A 27,790-nucleotide genomic window follows, 5' to 3' on the forward strand; every position below is an offset into this window, starting at 1 on the left:
CTGGCCTTGTTCCAGTCACCTCATGGAGCCCTTCAGGGGCCAGGACTGTATTGCACTCATCTAATAACAGCTCAAAATAGTAATGACTGCAAGTTTTTGGCGACAAAGCCCATTAGAACTGCTGATGTTCGAGACTGTTCACAGACACAACAGCACTTAGTGAGCACATTTACAAACTCGCAGAAGACACTATCGGCTCTAATATGACAGAATGTGATCCAAATTTGAGCCAAGTTTCTTGTCCTCTAACTGTGGTCGTATTCTCATGAGGGGATCTGCAGAAATAAGGATTTGGCCAACACTCTGGGTTATGGATGAGCGCTTAACATCCATTAGCTCTGGCGCTCTGAGCAAGTCTCTCTAAGTGTGGCGCAGTTAGCGTGTTGCGTTGGATACCTGATTAGGTTGCCGGAGATGGAGAAGTCTAGAAAGCCCTCCAGGTCTGCCAATCCCAGACTAGAAGCGCTGCTGTTTCCGTTTCTGAAACACAGATATGTACATGAAAAGATAAATGTGTACACAAACACTACAGGTCAAAAGTTTGAAATTAGAATTTTTTAATGTTTTGAAAGAAGTCTCTGCTGCTTACCAATGCTGCATTTATTTAATCAAAAATATTGTGAAATATTATTATAATTTCAAAGAACTGTTTTTATTGTAATATATTTTGAAATGTCATTTTTTCCTGTGAAGTCAAAGCTGAATTTTCAGCATCATTACTCCAGTCTTCAGTGTCACATGATCCTTCAGAAATCATTCTAATATGAATATATATTTGCTGCTCAAGAAACATTACTTTTATTATTATTTATTATTGTGCTGCTATATATTTTTGCGGAAACAAAACATTATATATATATTTTTCAGGATTCTTTGATGAATAGAAAATTCAAAAGAACAACATTTATTTGAAATAGATTTTTCCATCCATGCATCTTTGCTGAATTAAAACATTCAAAATATTATTTTTTTAATTTACCTTTTTTTTTTTTTTTTTTTTTTTTTTAAATCTTTCTTAACCCAAACCTTTGAATGGTACTGTATGATGGTGTCCAAAAAAATATAAAGCAGCACAACTGTTTTCTTCGGAGCCCCACACATGACATGCAAGAAAAAAAGTAAATTGGGTGCACTATTTACTAATTTGTTCCCTCGATCTACTAAAACGTCTGAACGATTTAATATATTTTATTCCCTCGATTTACTAAATCATGCAAATGATTTAATATTTCATTCCCTCGATTTGCTGAATCGTCCGTATGATTTAGCCTACTATTTTTTTCCTGGATGTCATGTGCAGGGCTCCGTAGTTTTCAACATTGATAATAATCAGAAATGTTTCTTAAGCAGCAAATCATCATATTAGAATGATTTCTGAAGGATCATGTGACACTGAAGACTGGAGCAATGATGCTGAAAATTCAGCTTTGCATCACAGGAATAAATTATATTTTAAAATATATGCAAATAGAAAATGGTTATTTTAAATTGTAATAATATTTCACAATATTACTGTTTTTACTGTATTTTTTTTTTAATAAAATAAACAGCCTTGGTGGGCATAAGTGATGTCTTTCTGCAACATAAAAAAAATCGTAATTATTCCAAACTTTCGATTGGCAGTTGGGTGAACTTTTCAACACTTTCTCTTGTTGGATCTGTAAGAATGCGAACAATGCAGAAGCTACTAATTCTCTCAGCAATGATCACTAAGGCGTGAACAGCAGCGGGGCTTGGAGCAGAGGGAGTAGGCATGAACACTGGCATGAGATTCATTAGCATGGGCATCTCCCCTGCCAGCTGATGACTATGAACGCTTGCCACCTGTGCCCGTACCGACAACAGCCGGGTGGAAAGCAGAGAGTAACCTTTCCCCCTGACAGGGCAGAAAGAAAACTAGGAATGAAGTGGGGGTTAAAGCCAGATGGAGGCGAATTGCCGGATACTCAGACTCGGGTAAGTGAGGATGGCGTTGAGTTGGCGCAGGTAAGGCGGCGTCAGTGAGCGGGGCAGGCTGGGCATGATTCAATCAGCAAGGAGGACTCGCACACCCATTACATCCTTTTCATTCTAGAGTCAACAGGATGTGACATATGGCACCTGCCTGTCAGTGTGATGCACATCCTGTCAGGGCTATGTACGCTGGCTCTGGTGTCTCTGGGCGAAAGCTCTGCTCCAGACTCCAGTCATGCTGTCAGAGCCACTTACTCCGACAGCTGTGCTGGACTAGACTCGCAAATGGAAAATCTCTCACTTCAGAGAGTTACACTACCTCAGGCACGTGTGCAATAGTTAACTATAATAATCATGGTTTAAAAGAAAGTACTTTTCTAATCTGACCGAATGTTTCCATTTTTGCCATATCAAATACAAATACTAGCATGAAAAACTGGTCATTTATTTCAGGTGTTTCTTTTTTTCACTTCTGCAATCAAAATATTTCAAATAAAAATTTTTCATTTTATCTGTGTCCTCAATTTCGCTTCCACTTTTGTAATATACTTTTAGCTAAAAAAAAAAAAAAAAAACTAAACCAAACCAAAAGTGACTACATCTGTAAAAAAAAGCCCATAAAAACAGGGCCCAATGTGCTATATAATTATGAAGGAATTTTTCGTATTGGTATTTTACAGGTGTTTCACCTGTATTTTGAATTACGCTTTGTATCACGTTGTGTTCTAAGGACTAACGGAAAATTCCATAAAATTACTGGATAGTGTCCTGGCAGAAAATGTTTTACAATGTGGGAAAACAACACATAACACGTATTGTAACATAATAGCAAGAAGTTGATGTTTTGTGGTAAATATTCTGTTAAAATTACTAAATACAATCAGGATTTTGAAAGATGGTTAAGAAAAATATGCAAATGTACTGACAGTCTCATGTAAGCCAATTCTCAATTCCTCAAAAAGCAAGTTTCAACTGTGGCTCTTTATTTCCACCCTTCTTTTATGTAAGGAACCCTTAAATTATTTGCTTGCCATTGTGTAAATAATTCAGTTAAAATGAATAAAGTGCCTGAGCGTGGGGAGAGCATAGTACTGAAGGTCTGGTATAAACTATAAATTACATCACAAGCATATTTATTTTTTAAAACGTACAGAGCTCAAAGAGTACAGCATAACAGGAATGACATGAATGTCTAGTAGGCAATTTTTCTTGAATTATAACACTCTCTGTGTGTGCATGTCTCTTCAAGGCATTACGTCTCATTTTGCATCACTATGTCTGTGCATTTGTGCTCTAGATGGTAAATTAATGGCAACGGCTACAGACTTTAAAGACAACACTGTTACGTGAGCGACAGTCTGAGGACAAATCACACAAGCCACATCACATTAATATCAATTAAGATATGTCAAAACTGTTACATTAGTCATATGCACAGTGAGGGCAAAGTAAGTGCTTTAACTCTTAATTCTCGCCTGAGCTCTAATTTAGCCAATTACTGCTGTAAAGATGAGGGAAGCAGGCTCACATATGGGTGCTACACTGGATGTGCTCAGTACTGTCAAGAATTGCATCTAGCACATGTAGCTTAATGAAAAGCCAAAATGGGGAAGCCACACAGTCCAGCAAGGCATGATGGTCTACTGGAAGACTGACCCCTCGCTTAGCTGGATAAAGCTACTGGTGGTCTCCTCCTGGGGGTCGTCTTCAGGGGCAATCTGGGCCCAGCTGCCTGAGCCACTTTCCTCACTGCTAGCGCTGAAAGAACGTCGCTCCACCTCCACACCTGCAGAGGCCACTGAGGAGACCCTGTCTTTGTCACTGTTGAGGGGGGAAAGAGGATACACGGCAAAACTGCAGTGTCACAATGAGCCAGTAATTCTACCAGATGACTGATCCTCAAGCAGCAGCTCCTTTTCAATGTAAAATTGCTCTTTTTTAAATTAAAGGGATTGCTCACCCAAAAATGAAAATTATCCCATGATTTACTCACCCTCAAGCCATCCTAGCTGTATATGACTATCTTCTTTCAGATGAATAAAATTTTAAAAAATATCCTTGCTCTTCCAAGCTCCAAGCTCCTGATCTTGAAGTCTAAAAAAAGTGCATCCATCCATCATAAAACGTAATCCATACGACTCCAGGGGATTAATAAAGGCCTTCTGATGGGGTTCAGTAAGAAAAATATCCATATTTAAAACATTATAAACTAAAATAACTAGCTTACGGCAGATGGCCTACGCAAGTCAACTTGCGTCAAAAGAGTAACTTCTGGCGCAATATATGATGCAGGATGTAGGAGTATCGTAAGCTTAGACGTCTCTCGTGGTTCAAACAAATAGTGCTGGGCAATAAACTCAAGCTCCTCTTCTCTTATACTGAAATCCTCCGATATTTCTCTTTAAAAAATATTGTTTTAGACTTTTTGACATGTTTCAGACAGGTTTTGTTTTGCTCTATCCTCTGCGCTTCCGCGTTCGTCAGTGCGTCATGCGTCGGGTCAGAGATTACTCTTTTGGCATAAGTCGATTTGCGTAGACTGTCTGCCGGAAGCTAGTTATTTTAGTTTAGAAAGTTTTAAACATGGATATTTTTCTTACAAAATCCCATCGCTTCACTTCAGAAGGCCTTTATTAACTCCCTGGAGTTGTGTGAATATCTTTTATGATGGATGGATGCACTTCAATGGATGGACTTCAAAACTGTGGCGGAGCCAGGATTTTTTCATAGGGGTGGCCAGGCAGGGGCCAGCAACCAGTCTGAGGTGTCACATAAATCTTCATTATTTCAACTTAAAAATGAGTCTGACTATAATGGACTGTGCCTACAACACAACTGAATACATTTAATTTGTACTTAATTGTTATTGAGAATTAGATCATGGAATGCTGAGTGAATTTGACAATTTTTTTTCTTTTCTTTTCTTTTTTATATCATTCCTCACTTGCAGGCATATTAATAAAGGGGCTCACACTATAGCTAAATTTCAACTTGTTCAGTCAGTTCTGGTTCTCAAAACCCCCAATAGCTTGTTCTCCATTGTTGCATCTCCATGGATGAGACATGCAGATAACTACATACTGTAGTTCAAAGATTATTCAACCTTCATTGAATTTTATGTATAATCAATGAACTTCAACAATTCTGAGTTTGTCTGTTTCAAAAACTTACCAAAAAAGTAAACACTAAATGTTTAACTTTCTATATTGTCCAATTGCAACAGTTCTATCATACCTAAATTAAACTCAGTGTACAGTGTGTTTGAAGTTCAAAATCAGGATCTCCATTCACTACCATTATAATGCTTGGAAAAGGCAGGATTTTATAATATAACTCTGTGTTCCTCTGAAAGAAGATAGTCTCATACACCTAGGATGGCTTGAGGGTGAGTGAATCATGTGATAATTTTCATTTTTCTGTGAACTATCCCTTTAAAATTGCTAATTTTGCCCCACAATATCTTTTGGTGTACAGAGCCTGGGTCAAGAAAAGAATCAAGGGAACACAGGTATTAAGTCTATATTTCTTTCATTTTTTTTTAGAAGTGTAGGAAACTGGTGGTAAAAATGGGTTTTACAGAGAACCGTTCTATCCCTTTATAGAGATGTGTTATTTGTTTTATAGACCTAGTATCAATGTTTTGTGTTGTCTTCTGAAAACTTCTAGTTTTAAAGGGGTCATAAACTGAGAAATCAAACTTGATCTTTTGACATATAAGAGTTGTACTATAAAAACACTAAGTTTCAAAACCCTTGTTTGCCCCCCCAATTCATGATCCCTTTTGCATTTGTGCAACTGTTCTTTATCTTTTCTGCTTGTTTTCTTTACCAACTTGCCTCTCACACTCACGTCAAATTCATACGGTCGATTTGAGATGTTTTAAGACACATTGTGCAATGAGCAGTTACAAGAATTAAGGCTTGACTTCTGATAGCAAGAATGTGTATGCTTTCATGTAGACTGTACCTGCTTTTGGTTGCTGTCTCACTCTCTCTACCACTTTGCGGCTGGATCTGATAGGATGCTTCCCTGTGGTGGGGTCCAACCCTCCCCTTGTCTTCTGAGGCCTCTTCTCTTTGATCTGGTTCAATGTGAATCAAGGGTACCTCCCTCTGTCCACGCCATGCTTGCCTCACACAGGAGGGACTGTGGGAGCTACCGCTATTTTCCTGATGTTCCACGCTTGGCCGGTTTCCGCTATTTTCACAACGAGAATGTTTAAAGCCATATCTTCTTTCTCCAACCGTAGCTTGTGAAGCAGACACAATGACGTCCTGTTGGCCTCCAAGCAAGGATTTGCCACTCTCTACAATGTCTGCCGCTAGACGATTAGCAAAGAGCTGTACATGTGGCTGTGAGTCGGCAGAATCGAGTTCCACACTGTCCTCTGAGGGCTCCGCAATTATCTTATTCTTGCGCATTAGAGACTCAATAGAGCTGGCCCAGGTTTCATGAATCAGCATGTCTGTGATTTGGTCTGTTTGGCCACGCTTATACAAGCAAGAATCAGACTTGCAGAGTCCCGTTGATGACACAGAGTTGGTTGGATAGATGTTGAGTGAGTCCCCATGTACATTTCGAGCAAAACCATCGAATGAATTAGCCTTGATGGGTGAGTTTACAGTTAGTCTGGAATCTGAGGATCGTCTGTCAGGAACAGAAGACTGACGGAAACAAAACGGGGTTCTTGGGGATGGGGGTAATAGGCTATTACTCCACTCTTTGGTCTTGGTCAGACTGTAATCCTTATTCTCCTTATCCATGTCTTTCAGCATGAAGCGATAAAATTCTTCCGTGATGCTCTCAGTGCTGGACTGCTTAGAGAGACAAGATGATGTCCGCACATTGAGGTGTCCGTTTTTTTTACTGGCAGCTTGTTGAACAGCTGCAGCAAGGATGCTGCTGGCATTTTTCCCAGCATAGTAGTCCAGCAGAAGGTCAAATCCTCGACCCTCTGTCTCCATCTGGTTCACCATGAACCGAGAGAACTCATCCGTAATGCTCTCACAGCTGGACTGCTTGGAGATAGAGCTACCTCTGCTCAAATTATGCCCAAGCCTGTTTCCTGGCCCCAAAGTGTTTAGTGTTCCGGAGGGATCTGAGTCCTCCTCTGGAATGCTCTCATAGCTTGACGCTTTCCCCCTGCTGCTCCATTTCTCACACTGTAGACGACTGCGCGATGCCTGGCCAGATTTGGAAGTATCCACCACATTTAATTCTGGGCAGTTCATTATCCTGGCTGTAACCTCTGACGCAAAGAGTGCAAATGGATCAGAAGTTGTGGGTTCATCGAGATTGACAGTTTCATCCACGACACGGTTGACCAGACGCTCCATGAGTTCAGGCTGTTCTTCGGTCTTACGTTTGATTTCACTGAGACGTGGAGGTCTGTGTTTCTTGGTGACTGCGGCGCCATTTTGTGTCTCCTTTCGGCGGAGTGCTGCAGCTGTGCGACAGGGCAGAAGCAGCCCCTCTGGACCTTCCGAACCACCCTTTAAGGCGCAGAACCATGGCTGTTTTCCGCTCGAGTTCTCCAGGCATATCGCTGCCAGCTCTGTAGCCATGGATACCACTGTGGTCGCCAAGTCCTCAGCAAAGCATGTGACAGGAGTTTTGGTCTCACCCGAATCCATTTTAAGTGCCACAAGTGCTCCTGAAGAGGATGATACAGACTGCTGTCTGCTCTCGCTCTCTCCTCCTGCCCTCCCTCGTGCCATGTGAAGTGGTGAGCTTTCAGCTGAAGGGAATGGAGAGTCTGCGTTCTTGTCACTTCTGCTCAGCTGCCCTTGCAGGTCAGATTGTTCCTTGACCAATGTGGCAGTCACTCTGTTCAGAGTAAGTCTGTAGGGTTCTTTCAGTTTGGGCTCCTTTTCTCTCTCCTCCTGTATGTGCTTTTGCTCTCTCTCTCTTTTCCCTATGAGAGCAGACAACTTCTCCACACTTCTTCGCCTCTCGTCATGATTATAAGCCTGGATTGGCTCAATCAAACGCTGTAACTGGCTCAATGCATCCCTGCCAGACTTGTTATCAGCTTCATACTCCCTAAAGCTGACACTGCCTTCTTGCCCGTCAAACGATTCCATATTACATTTTGAAATTTCACTAATTTTCCTTGATGTTACACATAGGACATCAAAAAGCAAATTATTCACACAGTCCAAGAGGAAACCCTCAATGTTTGGGGCATCTTTTCCAGGACCCTCAAGCTCTTTTCTCTTCTCAGCCTTCTCAAGGGCATTCTGAAAGATACTGTCTGATATTTCCTGGGTAAAGTTATCCACGTCCTGCTGTTCCTGATAGGGCCTTCTTGGATTTGTGATGCCATTCACTATCTTGCTATGTGTGGTCTCAAGGAAATTTGCAACGCTTGAGTAACTTTGTCTGTGGGTGAGTACAGCTGAAGCTTCCCTGAGGAGAACTTCAGCCACATTGGCTCTGAAAGCCTCGACGCTGGTGCCCTCTGCAATGCTACAGTGGAGAGGTATTGCAGTTGAAGCTTGGGCAACTGACAGAAGTCCCATAGAGGCAGAATACATGTCTGACAAGTCTTCATTATCCCCAGAGTCATCTGCTAGATCTACCACAGCTACGGCTCCAGCGACCTGAGACATTCCACATACTGCAGAGGAAAATGAATAATCCCCTTGTTCGGTTTCACTCCCTTCGTCTTCTTCGTCATCCTCACACTCATCTTCTTCTCCCGACTCCAGTGTGAGTTTTTCTGCGACTTGAGGGGCGGTAATGGTACCGATGACACTTGCAGCACATGCCAAAGCTATTTCCACTGGCTTAGTGGAGTGTCCAATTGGCGAGTTGTGCTGGGGGTGATGACCATGCTTCGTTCTGGCCTTATTTGCACTATCATGCTCAGTTGTCCCATGTGACTGTGCTTCCGGCCACTCTGTTACCTCCTCACTGTTGTCAGGACTCTGGACGATCACAATTTTAGGAAGTTCAAAAGAGCAGGCTCGAGCTCTCTGTGGCTCTTCAGTGGAATGGCTTACATCACTTGAGTGCTGCGAGGTGGTGGACACACTCACAGCTGCCTCCGTTACAAAAGAAGGCTCATCTTGTGACAAACGAATAAAAGCATCTTGCAGGACTGATTCAGCCAGATTGGTGGCATAGTGACCAGTAGACTCCTTGGTGTGACGATTGACTTGTTTTTTGAGGGTGGCGTGTGGTCCTCTTGAAGGGCAGGAATATGTTCTTGAAAGCTTTTGGGAGTTGGAAGAGGTACAGAGGGTCTCAGAGTCCTCACTATCTTCTCTCTCTATTTCACTCCTTCTTTGAGCGTGGGCTGTTCTTAACACCTTAACCGACTCAGGCATGATAGAAATCTCAGGATCTGCAGAAAGAAAGACATGTGACAGGGTTGGTGAGGAATGGGGTGGTGGGGGATGGGGCAGAGAGAGATATACAGTAGATTAAAAATTAAAGACCTCCTAAAACTGTTTCATAACCCCAAACAAAAAGTCAAATTTAATGCACATGTAAATGAAGTACATTCAAATTCCCAAGTAAGAAATTAGAGACAGAAAGACTCCTTCGGAGTTATGAGTAAAAATGAAAGACGAAAAGGAGGTCAGATTTATCTCGTTGCCTGTTATGCCCAGTGGATGTAGTGAGGGTCGGAGTCAGAGCTCTGAGCAAGCTATCCATAACACACAGTTATATTTGTATTAGTTTTCCCTTTTCCATAACCAAGCCCATACAAATGCAGATATCTATCTGGGCCATTTATGAATATTACATTGGCTTTGAGGAGAGCATAACCTTCACACAGTATTACTTCTAATTTCATATGAGAGATTAATTATAGATTAGCCCAGCAGAGCCCAGTGCATCTTGTCTCTTTAATATTAGACTTGGGGTATGTAGATATTCAGGGGTCTGACTTACTGTTAGAGGCCAAATCAGAGGCACAGAGTAATGCAAGACAAACAAGCTTTCAGGCATGCACAATGGAAATGCACAAGACGTTTCGGGGCCAGCACTTCTTTGTTAGGGAGACTTCTGCAAATATAACCATCATAAAATGCTTTGCTACTCCTGTTTGTGAATTTTTCTCTATCACACACATACTCAACATAGATTGAAGAGAATTAATTGTTTCCATGCTGCTGCTTGGTTACTTTGTATCTAAATAAAGACAGTAGATTGCAGTTTCGATAAAGTCTATTATAACCAGTGACAAAAGTTAAGTTGAGATCCAAATTATTCCCAAAGGCAAAACTAAAGACTTTATTTATGTGCTTTTTATGGTTGCAAATTTATGTGACATGCCAAAATTGTTTTGAAAACCCTAATCTCATTTGTAGTGACTGGGGCTACATTATGTTACTAAACTAAGAAATAGCCTTGGGGTGGAAACACTCTCAGACAGTCCTCCAAATAGGGCCAACTCTTATCGAAGCAGGCTCACAGATAGCAAGAAAACGTAAATGGCTCTTTCAATGCTCTTTCAACCATAATTCAAGCAATTTTCTGTCTATTCAAAAGGTGGACAGGAGGAAGATGCAGCCAAAGTGCCAGAGCTGCACTAAAGTAGCATTTTCTCATTACATACACGGACATAGAAAGTACCATACAGAAGATAACATATGGACATATGGACTGATCTTTTGGACGGATGGATGAATTGGATTTCTGGATGGATTGGTGGATAGATGGATGGACTGTTTACCATTTCTGAATGGGTCATCTTCACTGTCTTCCCCAAGCTGCTCAGAGGCAGTGAGAAAGTCTTCTTCTATGGATGACACAGAGCGGTTGGTGTCATCTTCGGCAGCTCTCTGACCAGCCAATCGGCCATGTCTCTGTCTCTCTTGCCCAGACTGTAGTCCAATCAGGAATTTGTTGATCTCAAAAACGACATTGTTCGTTTGGGTAGGGCGGCGCCCACAGGAACAATGCACCAGACAGACATCCGCTGTTCTATGGCTCTGAAATACACATACATAAACACACACTCACAGTTAAACCAGGCAGACTGTAAGCTGTAAAATTATGTCAGCTGTTCCGGTCTATATTCATATCTTACCTGTGGGTGGCTTGGGTCATGCTGGCAGGAGTCCGGTGACTCTAGGCTGCTGAGAAGCAGAATCTCATTTTCTTTGGGTTGCCGCACTCCGAGAGACTCAATTAACCGTGGCAGCTCTGGGCACACTGAGGCCAGTTTCTGTGGGAAAATTTATGCTAATATTCAAGTCACATAAATGTGGGTCTTTGCTTGCATTATCTTGGTAATTTGTATTGTTTCTAATTTCCCTTTTAATTAGATGAAACATTGTTTATGTTGTACGCTTAGGAAATGATGAAAGACATTCATATATTCGTTATTAACTAGAATAATTGAATGAATTAGAAATGAGAGGGTGGAGGGGAGCGAATATTTGTTTGGATATTAATAAAAACAGTCAACTGGGAATGACAAAACACTAGACTATTTATTAGTGATAGTTTAAAATGTACATTTATTCATTTGGTAGATGCTTTTATCCAAAGCAAACTATATGTTTTTGTAAGTATAATTTTTATCATTTTTTTATACGTTATATATATATATATATATATATATATATATATATATATATATATATATATATATATATATATTATTAGGGCTGTCAAAATAACGCGTTAATTTCAATTAATTAATCTGAGAAAAAATAACGCGTTAAAAAAAATAACGCAGATTAATCCATTCCGCATTGACCTTTGAACCTGGAGCCGTTCTAGCCACCATTCGACTGTAAAATGAAGGAGGGAAATGACTGCTGCGCTGATGGACAGAACGAGCAGAGCTCCTCCCTTGTGCGCGTGAGCTCTCTCTTCAAAGTAAGCACCGTCTTTGCACTCTCTCTACCTCACACATAATAATCTAAATCAACTGACACAATGCTAAAAGTTCGTAAGACCGAATCCATGTTTCACGAGGTGCATTCGGAGAATGTTTCTCCTGAATAACCGTTGGGTGTGAATAGTGCTCAAAAGAACGTCACCTCATCTTCTCTGACAGGCGCCCTGCACGTGCAGCTGACATAAACCACACTTTCAGTAAACAAAAAGAAAATCCTATCCAGTGGTGAATGTCTTCTGTGTTGTCAAATGTTTTGCGATGTCCTAATAACAGTCGTGATTCGCACGCAATGCGTCAACGTCCGCTAATGTCCAATTCGCGACCTAATGACTCATTTGAACAGATTCATTTTAATGAATCATGATAACAACTGATCTGTCCATATGGTCTATAATGAATCATTTCCTCAAACAACTCTGAAATGAGAACATAAGTGTGCTTATTTAGCAAGAGTGGTTAGTAAAATTAGCCTAATAATCCACAATATTTTCAGGTTATTTAAATGACAATGTGTAGTAAATTAGGTCTACCTATAAAATCAGTTAATTTAGACTGGAGTGAGGTGAAACCAGAACAACGCAAGTTGTTGTTAGCTAGGTGCATTCAATTGTATATGGTAGAAAATTATATTATTAGTTAATATAACTTCTAAATGCTACTTTTTAATACTTTTCAGGTTTAGCAAAAAAAGCATCTTTTCTTACAAAGAGGGCAAGAAAGAATTACAGTGAGACTGACGGTACTTTATTGTCAGTATCGGGCTCGCAGATCACGTGGGTAGGGCACTTTTTACTGTTTGTGTGGATGACCATGTCTGTCACCACCGAATACCATTTTTGACCGAGGAAAAACCCTGCATTGATTCATTTGAATTGAAATATTTAATACTTTCACAGCAAAAATTATGTATGCGATTAATTTAGATTAATTAATCTCAGAGTATGTAATTAATTAGATTATTTTTTTTAATCGATTGACAGCCCTAATATATATATATATATATATATATAAGTAAATAAAGGAATAAAGGAAAGGGAATCTCCACATACCTTGATGTAGCTGTCGTCATGCCGATCAGGGGTATGTCTGTCCAAGTTAACAAAGCAGATCTGAAGAAGAGAGAGAGGCTGAGTTTAGAGAAAAAGCACCTGGTAAAGTAAGGTAAAGTATCTGTACACATACGTTTTAGTATAGTTATACACACAGGACACAGAAGATCAGCTCTGAAAACCTTCGCATTTGTTGTAGCTCTCAAATGTCATTCTTCATTCCACATATTCTTTTATTTACAATGTCAAATCTTCTGCAGCGTTGCCAAAAAGTCAAAATTTTCATTGGATGTAGAAAAAAATGACTTAAAGGACAAATTTACAGATTTTTAAGCAGCTTTGTATTGTTATTTTGGTAAGATATGTAAATGAACAATGTTTAGTCTTTCTCCATGTTGCCTGCACCGGGATCTATCTGCTTATTTGTGAGCAGAAGTCTGCCGGATGACACAAAACACGTAATTTTACGTCATCCTGGAGACTTTTGACAGCTCCAGGGCAGATCATACTTCTGCATTTTGGTATCCTTATCCACGGACAGTCGTATCAACAGGCAGTGCACAGTGCATTATGAGTGTTGAAGTTTCCCAAACTTTTTGGTAAAAAGGAAAGCCACAGCCCTTTATTTTGTTTTTTCTTGTCATGTAGCACTGATTTAATAATACAAAAAAAAAGATCTGCTGCACAGACAGCCAAGTTTAAATTTGAATCCCTCACACAAATCTGCTGTTGGGCTTCAGAAGACTTGGAATACAGTGCACGAGTTACACGGACCACTTTTATGGTAATTTTATGGTGTGTTTTTTTTTGTCATGCTTGACAGCTGTGTCACTATGAAGTGACAAAATAAAAGCATACAGGTTTGGAATAACACAAGGTTGAGTAATTTTAAGCTACTGCATAAAAAAAAACTTCATCTCTTTCTCCCTCATGTTTACAGAGCTTGAACAGCACTTATTTTCACTTATTTATCAATCTTAAGTACAAAACAAAAAGCTTTCTTACTCTCTTTTTTTCTTACTCTCATCTGCGTTCATCTCACATCACTCTATTCACTTGACATCTTTTTGACTGGTTTTAATTGGTTCTTTAATGTGGGCACAAATTGACTCTTTTGACTCACACAAATTGACTCTCTCTCTCTCTCTCACACACACACACACACACACACACGCTGCACCAAACTGATTCTGATGACTCATCAGTATCTTAAAAGCATATTGTGTTGCTAGTCGCATGCATATCTCAAATGTGTCCTTGTGGATGTGTGTGTGTGTGTGTGTGAGAGCTCTTCTTTCACTCTTCACTTAAGACACTTAAGATCACATTAGTGACAAATGTGTTTGGAATCTGTAGGTTTTTCTGAGTGAGGATGGATTTCACTCTCAGGTATCACAGATGTAGCACTTAATCTCTCTTATTCCAGCTGGTACTTAATGCAACAGTAAATGATCTAGTACATCCATAAGCGTTAAGTGTGTGTGTGTGTATATATATATATGGGGACCCAGATTTTTTTTTTTTTTTTTTGAATTTAGTATTTTTTACACATCATTATATTGTTTAGAGCATAAGAAACAAATGGAAAAATAACATTTTTGAAAAATTATATTTTATTCATATGTTATGCTATGTCCTCTGTAGTGGACACCAGGACTAAGTTGTTTAAAAAAATAAAATGACATGAAATGACATGTATAGGCAAAAACAATGTTTTTTTTTTTAAATTCACCAATCAATTTTTAACCAAACTTTGTTTAAAGATGATTCTCAACTATGTTATGAAAGATATAATGGAATTAATTGATATACCATTTTACTTTATGAAATATGTGGGTAAAATAGCCATACATGGGTTTTTCCATTCAATAAAATGCATCTATACACTGTATCTAATTTGCATATTAATATGTTCTTGGGGCAACATGTAATGAAAAAAGAAGTGTAATAATGATAATTGGCAACATTTTCATCATAATATCTAATAATTAATAGGAATATTGATATATAATTTATTTCGCTATTCACTTGTTGTCTTTCAAAATGCCTGATGAACATGATTTAAGTCCTGTTGTCCTCTACAGAGGTCATGTGTAAAATTGATGTTGTGTTTTGTAACAGAAAGTCATATTATGATTAGAAACCCCATAACATTTTCCTGAGATGTTGATTTATGACAAACAATTTGAAAATTATTCAGATGTAAATGATAATAACAAAATATTATCATATTTCCATAAGGGTGTTATTTAAAGACCAAGGAGAGGGACTGGTCATGGTGAAACCTCCGAACATTTGGTATCTCTGAAAAGCCCTGAATGTGCTCAGGACACACAGACTTAAAACTGTGACATGTGTGAGGTCAGAGAAAATCACTCAAATATAATGTCCACTACAGAGGACAAAAGTCTATTCCTCGGTACCTGGAGGATATATATATATATATACATATATATATATATATGTATATACTGTATGCTAAGTGTATAAAGTGTGCTAATAGTTCTGGCCTGAGGACTGCATCTGCTATTGAAAGACAGAGAATGAGAGAGAGAGAGAGAGAGAGAGAGAGAGCACGAGTAACCTGCCATAATTGTCCTGAACTGTCATATTCACATATGAACCGATCTTGCGCTGGTGGTTTGGAGTGTCTCAGCTGTCAGGTGGCACTATTAATGTATTGTGGTGCTGATATGGTGACTCAGTCACTGCCTTTTTCTGAGCCACACACACACACACACACACACACACACACACACACACACACACACACACACACACATGCACACACATATAAAAAAATAAATATATAATGATGTGTATTCTTAAAATAAACAGTATGTCTAATTAGATTTTTTTAAAGTAAGAAAATATGCATTGTGCTTGCCCATGCAAAACATGTTGCCATGATATTAAGATGCTGGTTTGAAACCATTCTAAATGGCTGCTAGTGTTTTGCTAGGTGACTGTTCGGGTGTTCCAAGTCATTGCTCAGTGCAGTTTGCACAGATAAGGAAATTAGCTTGTATATGATGACACAATGTCCTGCCCTGTTTGTCACTAACATTCCAGGAAAAAGCAGCCAAATAATCCTTTTTATAAGGATTAACATTTTAGATAATTATAATGCAAAATGGGAAAAAGTATGCCTGTTTATCTTACGAAGTCCATTTAAAAGCAATAAGGTCATTCTGTACCCTGATTTGATGTGTCATTCATGTCCATAGCACCAAAGGTGTGACAGGTTACAAATCCATGTATGAGAAATAATAAGAGGGACACTTGCTTCAGCACCACTAATAATAAACTGGATTCTCTGAACCAGGGTTATTATAGTTAATTAAAATGAAGGTTTAATTAAGGTTTAAGGTTATGAGAAGTGATTCAGGATGTTATGGTGGTGACTTTACTCGTTAAATGATGATATTAAGTGAAACTGGAAAAGGAAACAGGGAGAAGGTGACACAAAGACGGAGTTAGCAGCTGAGCCTGAATTAGACTCTGTTTATGCAGAGTGGAAATTTGCATCTCACTCACACAATACACACATTCCTCTCGCTCGCTCATTTTTGGTGCAGCTCATCCGACTGCCCATCTGTCTGTCTGGATTTCTGTACCACACTATAACATTTATTCATCTCAGTGTACTTAAGCACAACACACTGGATGCTCTCTCTCTCTCGTTCTCTCTCACACACACATCACACATTGGGAACTTTCCACTGACGACTTCTGTTTTTATACTGAGCTAATGATATTTTCTAGGCTCACTGGAAAATGTGCCTCTACTTACACTTTTTTTTTTTTTTTACAAAACTAGAAAAAAAACATATCTATACACAAAATTCACTGCATTTTCCAGCTGAAATGACCACCAGCAGCAGTGAAACACCAACAACATTTAACCCTTTTTACACAACGATTTGTAAACTAATATATTTTCTGATGTAGTAAATTTTCTTGGTAGTTCACCTGGTACAGCAATGCACTTGTGTTCGAGTACAAGTCCTGTGAAACACAAGTCACAATAAAAGAGCTAAATGGACATGGTTGCTTCAGCAAATGTGATTTCTCAGGTTTGCTTTAGCTAACACTAGTGTAGGTGTTATGTTATTTTCAAATATAATATTAATCTAATCTAATTAGATCTAAATCTAATAATCAGCGTTAGAGCATTAACCTTGCGAACTGTGATATGTACAAGAACCAAGGTTGCCAGGTCTGTGCATCAAAAGTCTAATTCTGCGCTGAATTTGTACATTGTTTTGAGGGTGTTGGAGCGCCAAAATCATACGTATGTGGAAAAATTTTTTACCCACGGCAACAACTTAAAAGTAGCCCAATTCTGTGGGAAAACTGCAGACTTGGCAACACTGACAACAACTAACATAATAAAACATTGCCGGGACCCAACATCATTTTGCAGAAATATCACCACAGACACATATTTCCAGTGTGCCTGGGATGGATATTTTCTGTCCAAACATTTTGACCCTAACCCTCACAGAAACCATTTTTTTACATTTTCATTAAGATGTTTAATACGTTTAAATGGCACAAAAACATATTTAAAGAAATTATTTATGCCTTGTTTCCTGGTAAAAAAAAAAATATGTGTGTAAGACATTTAGACTTGTTAATATATCTTCAATTAAGTTTTTTCATACCCCATTTCCAGCTTTAATTTAGCCTTAATTTAAGATATACTGCTGCAAATGGATGTTTTTAAATTGGACTGCAATATTAACATATTACAACTTACAGTGTGATGCAATATTGCTACATTATAAGAGTCTAGGAGTCATTCTATACAGGATTAATGTGATTCTAATAGCCTACACTACTGCTTTCTCCAAACAAGATGGTTTCTGGCTGTCAGTGTTAAGTTTCATTAGATGAAATCTGCTTACTTTTATTGTGCATTTTCTGTGCTCATTTTGGGAGATAATGTGTGTATTTCTATGGAATGGGTTTGTATATTGTTATATGTGCTCATTCACTTCTTTTCAGCTGAAAGGATAATCAAAGTGTCTAAAATATTTAAAAAATGAACACACAAAGGATAGGAATGCATATAACGTTGAGAATGGCGAGGATTTCAATTCTGTGGAAATCAGTAGAGCTTTCTGTGGAGTTCTATGTGTGCGATATGCTTATTACTTCCTGGTCATTTACTGTAACACAAAATTGCCATCGCAGGGCGTCAGGCTGTGTAAATGGATCTGTTACAAACCACAAAAAGCTAGCTGAAACATTAAACAGCCAACATATTCCAGACAGTATTGATGAGGAAGGCAAGAGAAAACAGACACCAACATGGATTAAAATGTGTTTCAAAACCACACTTACAAAAATTTACCATGAATTTACTGTAGTTAAAGCACTACTGAAGTTGTAGCTTCTAACGCCTTTCTCAAAGTTCTTCACATTTACAGTACAGTCCAAAAGTTTGGAACCACTAAGATTTTTTATGTTTTTAAAAGAAATTCCGTCTGCTCACCAAGGTTACATTTATTTAATTAAAAATACAGTAAAAAACAGTAATATTGTGAAATATTATTACAATTTAAAATAACTGTGTACTATTTAAATATATTTGACAAAGTAATTTATTCCTGTGATGCAAAGCTGAATTTTCAGCATCGTTACTCCAGTCTTCAGTGTCACATGATCCTTCAGAAATCATTCTAATATGCTGATTTGCTGCTCAAGAAACATTTATGATTATTTTCAATGTTGAAAACAGTTGTGTACTTTTTTTTTCAGGATTCCTTGATGAATAGAAAATTCAAAAGAACAGCATTTATCTGAAATACAAAGCTTCTGTAGCATTATACACTACCGTTCAAAAGTTTGGGGTCAGTAAGAATTTTTATTTTTATTTTTTTGAAAAGAAATTAAAGAAATGAATACTTTTATTCAGCAAGGATGCATTAAATCAATCAAAAGTGGCAGTAAAGACATTTATAATGTTACAAAAGATTAGATTTCAGATAAACACTGTTCTTTTGAACTTTCTATTCATCAAATAATCCTGAAAAAAAATATTGTACACAAATATTTTGTACAATTGTACACATTAAATGTTTCTTGAGCAGCAGATCAGCATATTAGAATGATTTCTGAAGGATCGTGTGACACTGAAGACTGGAGTAACGATGCTGAAAATTCAGCTTTGCCATCACAGGAATAAATTACTTTGTGAAATATATTCAAATAGAAAACAGTTATTTTAAATTGTAATAATATTTCACAATATTACTGTTTTTACTGTATTTTTAATTAAATAAATGTAGCCTTGGTGAGCAGACGAAACTTCTTTTAAAAACATTAAAAATCTTAGTGGTTCCAAACTTTTGGACTGTACTGTACATCCCCACTATATCTGTTTTACTATATCTAATTATAATAATGAGGATCCAGCATAGTTTAACCTGTCTAATTATAATACCATAGTTAAACTTTGGATACTGTGCAAAAATCTTGGTAATTTTAGTAAGGGTAAGAACAAAGTAGAATCCTGAACTTTTAAGCCTCTTTCCTCCTGTGTAATATTCTAATGAACTGATGAAATCACTGGCTCTGTTTGCCTTCAGAAATTCTAAGCTTCAATAATTAAGATACTGATGAAGGAAAAACTATAATTTTCGAGGAGTCCCATCTCAGTTTACCTGCTGTGAGAATAATTTATTTTTCAGCCCTATATAAATTGTGTTAATTAACATCTCAACTCAAAACCAATGCATATTAATGTGTCTACAGGATAAAATATGCATATACAATCACAATTTGATTATGATTTCTGACCTTAAAATTTTCATTTTAATGACCTGTTCCTCTAGTGCTTTCAAATCAGGTGCACTCAGTCTGGATGGTCTGGATTACTGCTATCATGTGACACGTCAACTTTTCATTTATTATTCAGAAAGGACAGACGGCCACGGAAGTGTGTAGGTCACCAGTGTATGTTTAATTAAAGCTGTTCGTAATTTTGCCTTTTTGTCGGCATCTCTGTTTGAAACCTGCAATTGCAGTTGTTTGAGTAATTATTATCTTTACGTGGGTTGTGCCTCGGCACGGCTCCTCAGCGTCCTCCTGTAGATTTCAATTTCTGTACAGTCTAATCTCTAACGTTAATTTGTCATACCATACAATCCGCCATCCAAATGATAAGTTTAATTATTGCAGCCGCTGTGAGAAAAGGCTATAAATGATCCACCTCACATGCGATGTAGCCTGCTAGCTGGGACTCATTCTTTACGTATACAGAGGTGACACAATGACGCAAAGACGAACGGCGACATGCTCGAATTTCCCACGAAAACCCACCAGTACCACCCAAATTATAAAACATTATTACAAGCTTACCGTTGTGAATCGGGCTGAGGTAAGGAGATAGTTTTGAACACTGGCTGGTTATGTACTTGCTCAAAAATTGATTTTGGATCATTTTTAACCAAAAAAAGTTACGGACAGCAGCTTTAACTAAATATAAAGGTTCACTTGCTTACTTTTGGCCAAAATGTATCCATCTATACATTACATTTCCCTTTACACAAGCCTAAAAATATTTGTACAAATGGAATTCCTCACATATCAGCACTCATGATCATTATACATATCTGACATCACCATTTTTGCAAACACTTTTCTTTTCCAACTTTGTTTTCCATGAGCATGAGTAGTGTTGTCAAAAGTACCGGTACTTCGGTACCAAGCCGGTACTGAAATTTTGAAAATGTGACGATACCAGCATTTCTGTAGTACCGGTAGTACCGAGAATCCGGGTATATTCGGTACCCACTGATAGGGCTGTACCAGTATTTGCTTGAAAATGACACGAGTGAAGCACAAAGCTTTGTTTACAGAAGAAATAATAGGTTAGCAATTAAATGTGACATCGCAGCCATGGAAACATTTTGGTTAATGCCGAATGAGAGAGGTGCGTGAGTCCATACATTTAAGCTTCGTATTCTGTTTTCTGAATTGCGATCTGGTCACCTGATTAGCAGAGAATTTAACAATATTCCATTAGTTATTCCACTGAACATGGAACATTTCCCAAATCTTCACTCAAGCAGGGGATTATAACGTTTCTTTCATTCTATTATAGGCTAAAGTAGAAAAGTAGAAAAAACACCATAGGGCAGAAACCTTTTTGCTTGCACGTCAGTTTCTATTTAACAGAGTTTGTGCTTGTTATTAGACTTTATAAGGCGCGTCAAGTTTATTTGTATAGCGCGTTTCACACACCAGTGATTTTTACTTTCGTTTTCTCTGGCAGCGCAAAATCAAATATAGCCTGAATGTCTTGCCCCTGTGGAGGCTCTTCAGACCTTTTACAACAAGTGTCATTTGTTTGTAACATCAGGAGATAACGAAGATATTATTAAAGAGAAATGGTATTTTTCCTGCTCGTGTCTCACATCCCTCTCAAAGCGCAAAGCGGCTATATCAAAGTAATAACGGGACTTTGGCTATATGACGCGTCTTTGTGTGGAAGACAAATCGGTAATCGGTTTTTACCGATATTTATTTCATAGATTTACAGGCTAGTATATTGTTTCACTGACGGAATAGCTTAAATAAAGTTAAAAAAAAAAATCTTTTACCCCTGTTGAAAAAACGAGCATATGCTGGTAAAGTAGGTTTTGAAGCTGGTATGCTGGTTTGAGCTGGTTTATGCTGGTCCAGGACCAGTTTAGGACTAGCATGGACCAGCAGGACCTGTTTAGGACCAGCATTTGACCAGCATACAGCTTCAAAACCTACCTTACCAGCATATGCTGGTTTTTTCAACAGTACACAATGGATGTTTGAGCATTTATTTATTATTATTTTTTTTATATTTCAAAATTTATTTAATTGAGGTAGCCTATACACACACAAACTCATATCATATTTAATGTTTTTAAATTAGGCTATATAAAATAGTAAAATAGTTCCAATAGATTTTGCTGTGGTACCGAAATTGGTACCGAGAACCGTAAAATCTTCATGGTATCGGTACCGACTACTGGAATTTTGGTACCGTGACAACACTAAGCATGAGGGTAATTTACTCATATTTCAAAAAACATTCCAGGATTTTTCTCCATTTAGTAGACTTCACTAGAGTCTAGAGTCCTGCACTTGCGCCACGCATTATGTAATCACGTTGGAAAGGTCACACGTGGAGCAGTGCAAGATGAGCATTTGTGCTTAAAAAGTAAAAATTAAAATTTTTTTTTTTTTTTTTAGAAAATTACAATGTATCGCTAGATAAGACACTTGTTCCTCATCTGGGATCGTGTTTGAAGCTGCACCGAAACTGACATTTAGACCTTCAACCCGTTGAACCGCAGTGAAGTCCACTATATGGAGAAAAATCCTGGAATGTTTTCCTCAGTTTTTTCCACTGAAGAAAGAAAGACATAAACATCTTGGATGACATGGGGGTGAGTAAACTATCAGGAAATTTTAATTCTGAAGTGAACTAATCCTTTAAATGATTTGTATCTTGGTTCTATTGTTGTTATTTGTTCTATTGCTTGTAAATCCTGTCTCTGTACTTAACTGCATCACTGATGTTTTGATATGACATCTCTAGTTCAGATGATCTGTCACTGTCTCACATACACACACACGCTGCACGAGTCCTCGTAATGGGTTAGAGGGGTCAATTCTCAACTTAGAGCATTTCACTCTTCACTGGAGAGAGAGACGGCAAGACAGATGGGAGAGAGAGAAATACAAGCTTGGGAAAGAGGAGGGAGGCCAAGAAAGAAAGGGGGAGGAATTTGTGGGAATGAAATATCGAGACATGGATGGAAGGACAGAGATGGCTGTGCCAAGGACAAACTCATTTCACCCATTATCATCAGAGGGGAGACGGCAGACACTCGCCATCGTGGCTAAAAATTACCTCCGCTGGGACACGCCGCCACCTCGCCGCTCACAACACTACAGCGAGAGAGAGAGAGAGAGGAATGAAAATAATAGAAAGGGATGAAGAGGAACGGATAAAAGAACAAAGCTGGGGATCATGGGAGTGGAAAGAGGTTGTTTTGAGATGTTGCCATATTGCACTACTGGAACAGAGCAGACGTGCTCTTTATCATTTCCGACCGAGTGGGTTCACACACACTGATCTGCGCTTTCACATCCTCTGAGCTTCTAAATGGGGCATGGGAGGAGTGAAAAAGCGGACACAAGAACACACGCTCCCATTGAATGGTTAATCTTTGATGTGTCCTGTCATTTGACATTATCATAGTGCACGGATGTACACTTGACAGACCTTTACGTCACAGAGAGCCCAGGTTCTCGTGGTTTTGACACACACGTGTGTGTGTGTGTGTTTGTGGGAGATCCGCCTGAGGCCTCGTCCTTGGTTCACTAGGCGCTCAGTGAGGAAGCAAATTCACAAATTCACATCTGTGCCCGTGGTTATGACCATGTAATGCTGTCACATCCTGAAGGCACGATCTGCCTGCAACCGTTAACCAGTTAAAGCCCAGTTTTAAAATATATGGAAATCACAGGCCGTCACATTTTGTTGACATCCAGGGTGAGCGATCATTTGAGTGAAATTGCCTGTGCTTTTCTCATTTTACTTTAAAGTTTGAAGTATAGGAATCTTTTCATTTTGTGAAAATTTTGATTGTTGCTTGAGGCAAAGAATAATGAGTACAGGAAGGGATGCTGTTGCTGTCGCTTCTCTGCAAAGATGCACCGCTGAAGCTTCTAAAACCAGCTGAACTAGAATGGTTATTGCTCACATTCTTATAAGTGTTGTTGAACGAGACCTATATAAAACAATACAATTTAATAAGGAAAACAAGATGGTTTTGCCCAGTAACCACTACACTTACAGGTAAAAAAAAAAAGCATGGTTCCAGTAAGAACTATGCACCAGGGGTGTTTCCTCCAAGGATGAGAAAATAATCCATATTACAAAAATAAAACAATGCAAATATTGCAAAATGTGACATTTAAAGGATTAGTTCACGTCAGAATTAAAAATTCCCGATGATGTCATCCAAGATGTTTGTCTTCCTTTCTTCAGTTGAAAAGAAATTAAGGTTTTTGAGGAAAACATCACTGGGGTTCAACGGGTTGAAGGTCCAAATTGCAGTTTTAGTGCAGCTTCAAAGAGCTCTACATGATCCCAGACGAGGAATAAGGGTCACATCTAGCAAAACAGGCAGTCATTTTCTAAAAAAAGAAAAATTTATATACTTTTTAGCCACAAATGTTCACCTTGCACTGCTCTGCGATGCACCATCTTGGAAAGGTTACGCGTAATGTAGGCGGAAGTACCGCGGTAAGGTGAAAAACTCCATCTCATTCTCTTCTCTAACTTCAATACTGTCCGACATCGTCGTTTTACCTTTTTTTGTAAAGGCCATTTGTCTTTGCACATTCCTTTGTAGATACTTGCTCTGTACGCGTGACCTTTCCAACATGATTATGTAATGCGTGGCGCAGTGCAAGACGAGCATTTGTGGTTAAAAAGTATATATATATATATATATATATATATATATATATATATATTTTTTTTTTTTTAGAAAATGACTGATTGTTTAGCTAGATAAGACTCGTATTCCTCGTCTGGGATCGTGTAGAGCTCTTTGAAGCTGCACTGAAACTGCAGTTTGGACCTTCAACCCGTTGGTAACTGTTGAAGTCCACTATATATGGAGAAAAATCCTGGAATGTTTTCCTCAAAAACCTTAATTTCTTTTTGTTTGATGAAAGAAAGACATTAACATCTTGGATGAAATGGAGGTGAGTAAATTATCAGGAAATTTGAATTCTGAAGTGAACCAATCCTTGTATAAATAACTCGTTTTTCTAAAGTAACACTGTCCAACAGCAGGTAAAGTTACAACGGGACGCCGCGTCTCTTTCTTGCCTCGTCTCAGACCATAAAGTTTCAAAAGACCCCCTAAAACATGCGATGGGTTTAGTAGGGGTTAGGTGAGAATGAATGGGGGAAAATCCTGTGAAAGGAGGCAATGTCTCAATCGAGTTATGATTGGATAGTGTTGTTTCATGCAATAAATCCCGCTTCTTGTTTTCGTGTGTGTTTTGCATTCACAAATCAGTCTGATTGAACAAAAGGCGTTACTGGGAAGACTAAATAAAAATTAAGTAAATAGCTCACCCACTTAGATATCACCGCTTTATGTCATGTCAAAATAAAACTTGAAATGACCTTAAAACATGAGTTTTTTTTAGTGAGCAATCAGCTTGCTGAAATTAAGATACATCTCTGTGTCCGTGACCAGTGTTTACCGACTGATGACCCAAAAATAAGTCGACTATTACTGTATATAGAACAGCTGAGCATCAGTTTACACAAAGTATATTGTTTAAATTGTTTCTGCCTTTAGTTATTGTTTTGGAGGAAAATGTGACAAGATTAATTGTATCTGGTACATGAATTTACATTCGATTTATTTATTTCAGAACACCACTACATTCTATGTTTGGTGGAAATTCAATGTTTGGAGGAATTTTTATCTACAAGGTGTTATACGATACATATTTCAGGCAAAACAAAAAATGAGTCCTAATGAATTGACAAGTCCAGTTCTGATCTGTGTCTTAAAAGGTTAACACAAGCATTAAACTACAAAAACAGGTCATAGCGAACTTTCTGACATCAAATAAATGAACACATTGCCATCTCGATACATTTCAGCACAGACTGTTCAGCACAAGAACATGTTCAATCCCAAACTCTTCACTCTTCACACACAGCTAATTTTGAATGATCATCAATGGAGAAAGATGCTTTATTGGTCTAGATGGTGTCGTTACAGCATCTACTAGAGGAGATTAACAACCTGGTTAATTATAAATGGACAGAGAGAAGATGGATATGGTCATATAAAATTAATTTATGACTGTTTTAGAAATAAAAATACCCTTGACTGACATTATAATTGATTTGAGGCCTTTAATATGTGTAATGTATTGTGACTGTACCTCTAACACAGGAATAGCTCAGCTTGTCCGTTCCTCTCTTTCCATGGGTCATCTTTGACTGACTTATGTAATGATAGGTATCATTTCAACCCAACTTTAAGGGTCAGAGTTTGAAATGAGTCCTATCATATCGCTGATCTTAAGAAAGGGGTCAATATGGGGTTTCTGGTTACCTTGGTTGTGGTAAGATGGGGCGGCGGAGATGGGATAGAACTGACCTACAGCATTCCTTACAAAAATGCAAAAGTCTGAATAACAGATGCTAATTGTTTTGAGCGATCAGTGCATGTAATTTGACCAAACAGAGAGTCCAGGGTGGCCTATAGCTCTGGTGCAAATCACAAACACACATTGGGTTTTCATGTTTTATGCAGACTTTCCATAGACATAATGATTTTAATACTGTACAAAACTGTATATTAATGAAGGGATAGGAGGCAAAATGAAAGGAGACTAAATGAGAGGAAGAGGAGATAGGATGAGCCTTTTAAAAGAGTGAGAACTCACAAAAACAAATAGAGAAACACACACCTTCTCTACCTTCTTCGTTATTGTTATTATAACACAAAAAAAAAAATGGATGTACATTTAATCCCAAGTATGAAACTAGTTCTTGTTAACCTAGTCCTGCTCTGTGTTCACAGTGACACACAAATCGAACACCAGGCTGCTCCAGCGGGACTGGCTACGCAATTAGTATTCTGTCCTTTTCCTGTCTGCTAAATGACAACTAATAATCTAAATTCGAATGAATAGCAAATGAATTTCTCACACACTGTTTTAATGGAGGCAGTATTCCTTCTCTGAGCTTGTCCAGCAGAGATCAATGCTGTACAGTTAATTGCTGTATATGCCAATGGAACACAGTATGAAGATGAGAGAAAAACATAAGATGGTTTTGTGATTTTTCGCCAAAAACAAAACAATCAGATTGGGAGGATGGAGATGAGGGAAAAGAGCGGCAATATGTCTTGAAAGAGTGGGAATATAGTGGGAACGCAATGACGTTAGAGAGTACGCACATACATAGAGATTTTGTGTTTGTCCTGTATCTTGAGTATGTTTACATTTATGATTTTATTGTTAATGAGCTGACAATGTGTAAGGTCATGTTAACACCTTAAATTGATTATTTATCAGGGAAAAGTCATGAATGGTTTAAGCCAGGGGTCGGCAACCCAAAATGTTCAAAGAGCCATATTGGACCAAAAAAAACAAAAAACAAATCTGTCTGGAGCCACAAAAAATTAAAAGCCTTATATAAGCCTTATATGAAGGCAACACAGGCTGTAAGTGTATATTAGCTATATTAGCCTACTATCAAAATGACTAAGTAGGCTACAAATACATAATGAGGTATTCCCGAGGTATATATTTAAAAACTGCTGAAAGCTACAGAAAAAAAGAAGCAAATGGATCACTGCAATTCACAGAAACAGCTGGACTCCAACAGAGAAACATGGATTTGCAGTTATCATTTTGTCAAATTGTTGTATTTTGAGGAAAAATCATTCCATATATATTGTATTGTTATATATTATGTTGACAAATCATCAATTAAATATTTTACATCTTATATTCTGCATAATTGTGTGTTTTATAATAAACACTGACAAAAACTATACTATAAAACTATATATGTTTTAGGGCTGGACAATATGACGATATATATAACAATGATATAAGTGATTACGCGGATTTAAACCTACCTATATTGTAGTTATATAAAATATTCACAGGCAGATTTGCTTTATGTGTTTCCCCGCCGTCAAATCAGGCACATATAAATGTCAGGAAACACGACTCCTGGCTGCATGTCAATATCCATGGATTAGGTTTATTTGACAAGTTGTAAGAAATAATTTCGAGTCCAACCTTTAGTGTAATCGTTTGTTTTTACTTGCGTTTTCGCAGTTTCCCCTATTAAATCCAGTCACGCAGCAGGTTC

The 27,790-nt window shown here is 38.1% G+C and overlaps 1 protein-coding gene across 4 annotated transcripts in view; it reads right to left on the reverse strand.

Annotated features, from left to right (window-relative positions):
- Positions 1 to 27,790, reverse strand: part of LOC125254117 (SPHK1 interactor, AKAP domain containing) — a 94,550-nt gene that overhangs the window by 19,910 nt on the left and 46,850 nt on the right. For 3 of the 4 annotated variants that reach the window (XM_048168556.1, XM_048168558.1, XM_048168557.1), the window contains exons 4-9: positions 12,865 to 12,924; positions 10,997 to 11,134; positions 10,640 to 10,898; positions 5,920 to 9,301; positions 3,610 to 3,774; positions 397 to 480 (exon numbers count right to left, since the gene is read on the reverse strand). In XM_048168556.1, coding sequence (XP_048024513.1) covers positions 397 to 480; positions 3,610 to 3,774; positions 5,920 to 9,301; positions 10,640 to 10,898; positions 10,997 to 11,134; positions 12,865 to 12,924 — 4,088 coding nt within the window. The remainder of the gene's footprint in view (positions 1 to 396; positions 481 to 3,609; positions 3,775 to 5,919; positions 9,302 to 10,639; positions 10,899 to 10,996; positions 11,135 to 12,864; positions 12,925 to 27,790) is intronic. The other variant, XM_048168559.1, reaches the window with a different exon arrangement.

This window comes from Megalobrama amblycephala, linkage group LG19, assembly GCF_018812025.1.
Source record: "Megalobrama amblycephala isolate DHTTF-2021 linkage group LG19, ASM1881202v1, whole genome shotgun sequence".
In the NCBI taxonomy this organism is placed as follows: Eukaryota; Metazoa; Chordata; class Actinopteri; order Cypriniformes; family Xenocyprididae; genus Megalobrama; species Megalobrama amblycephala.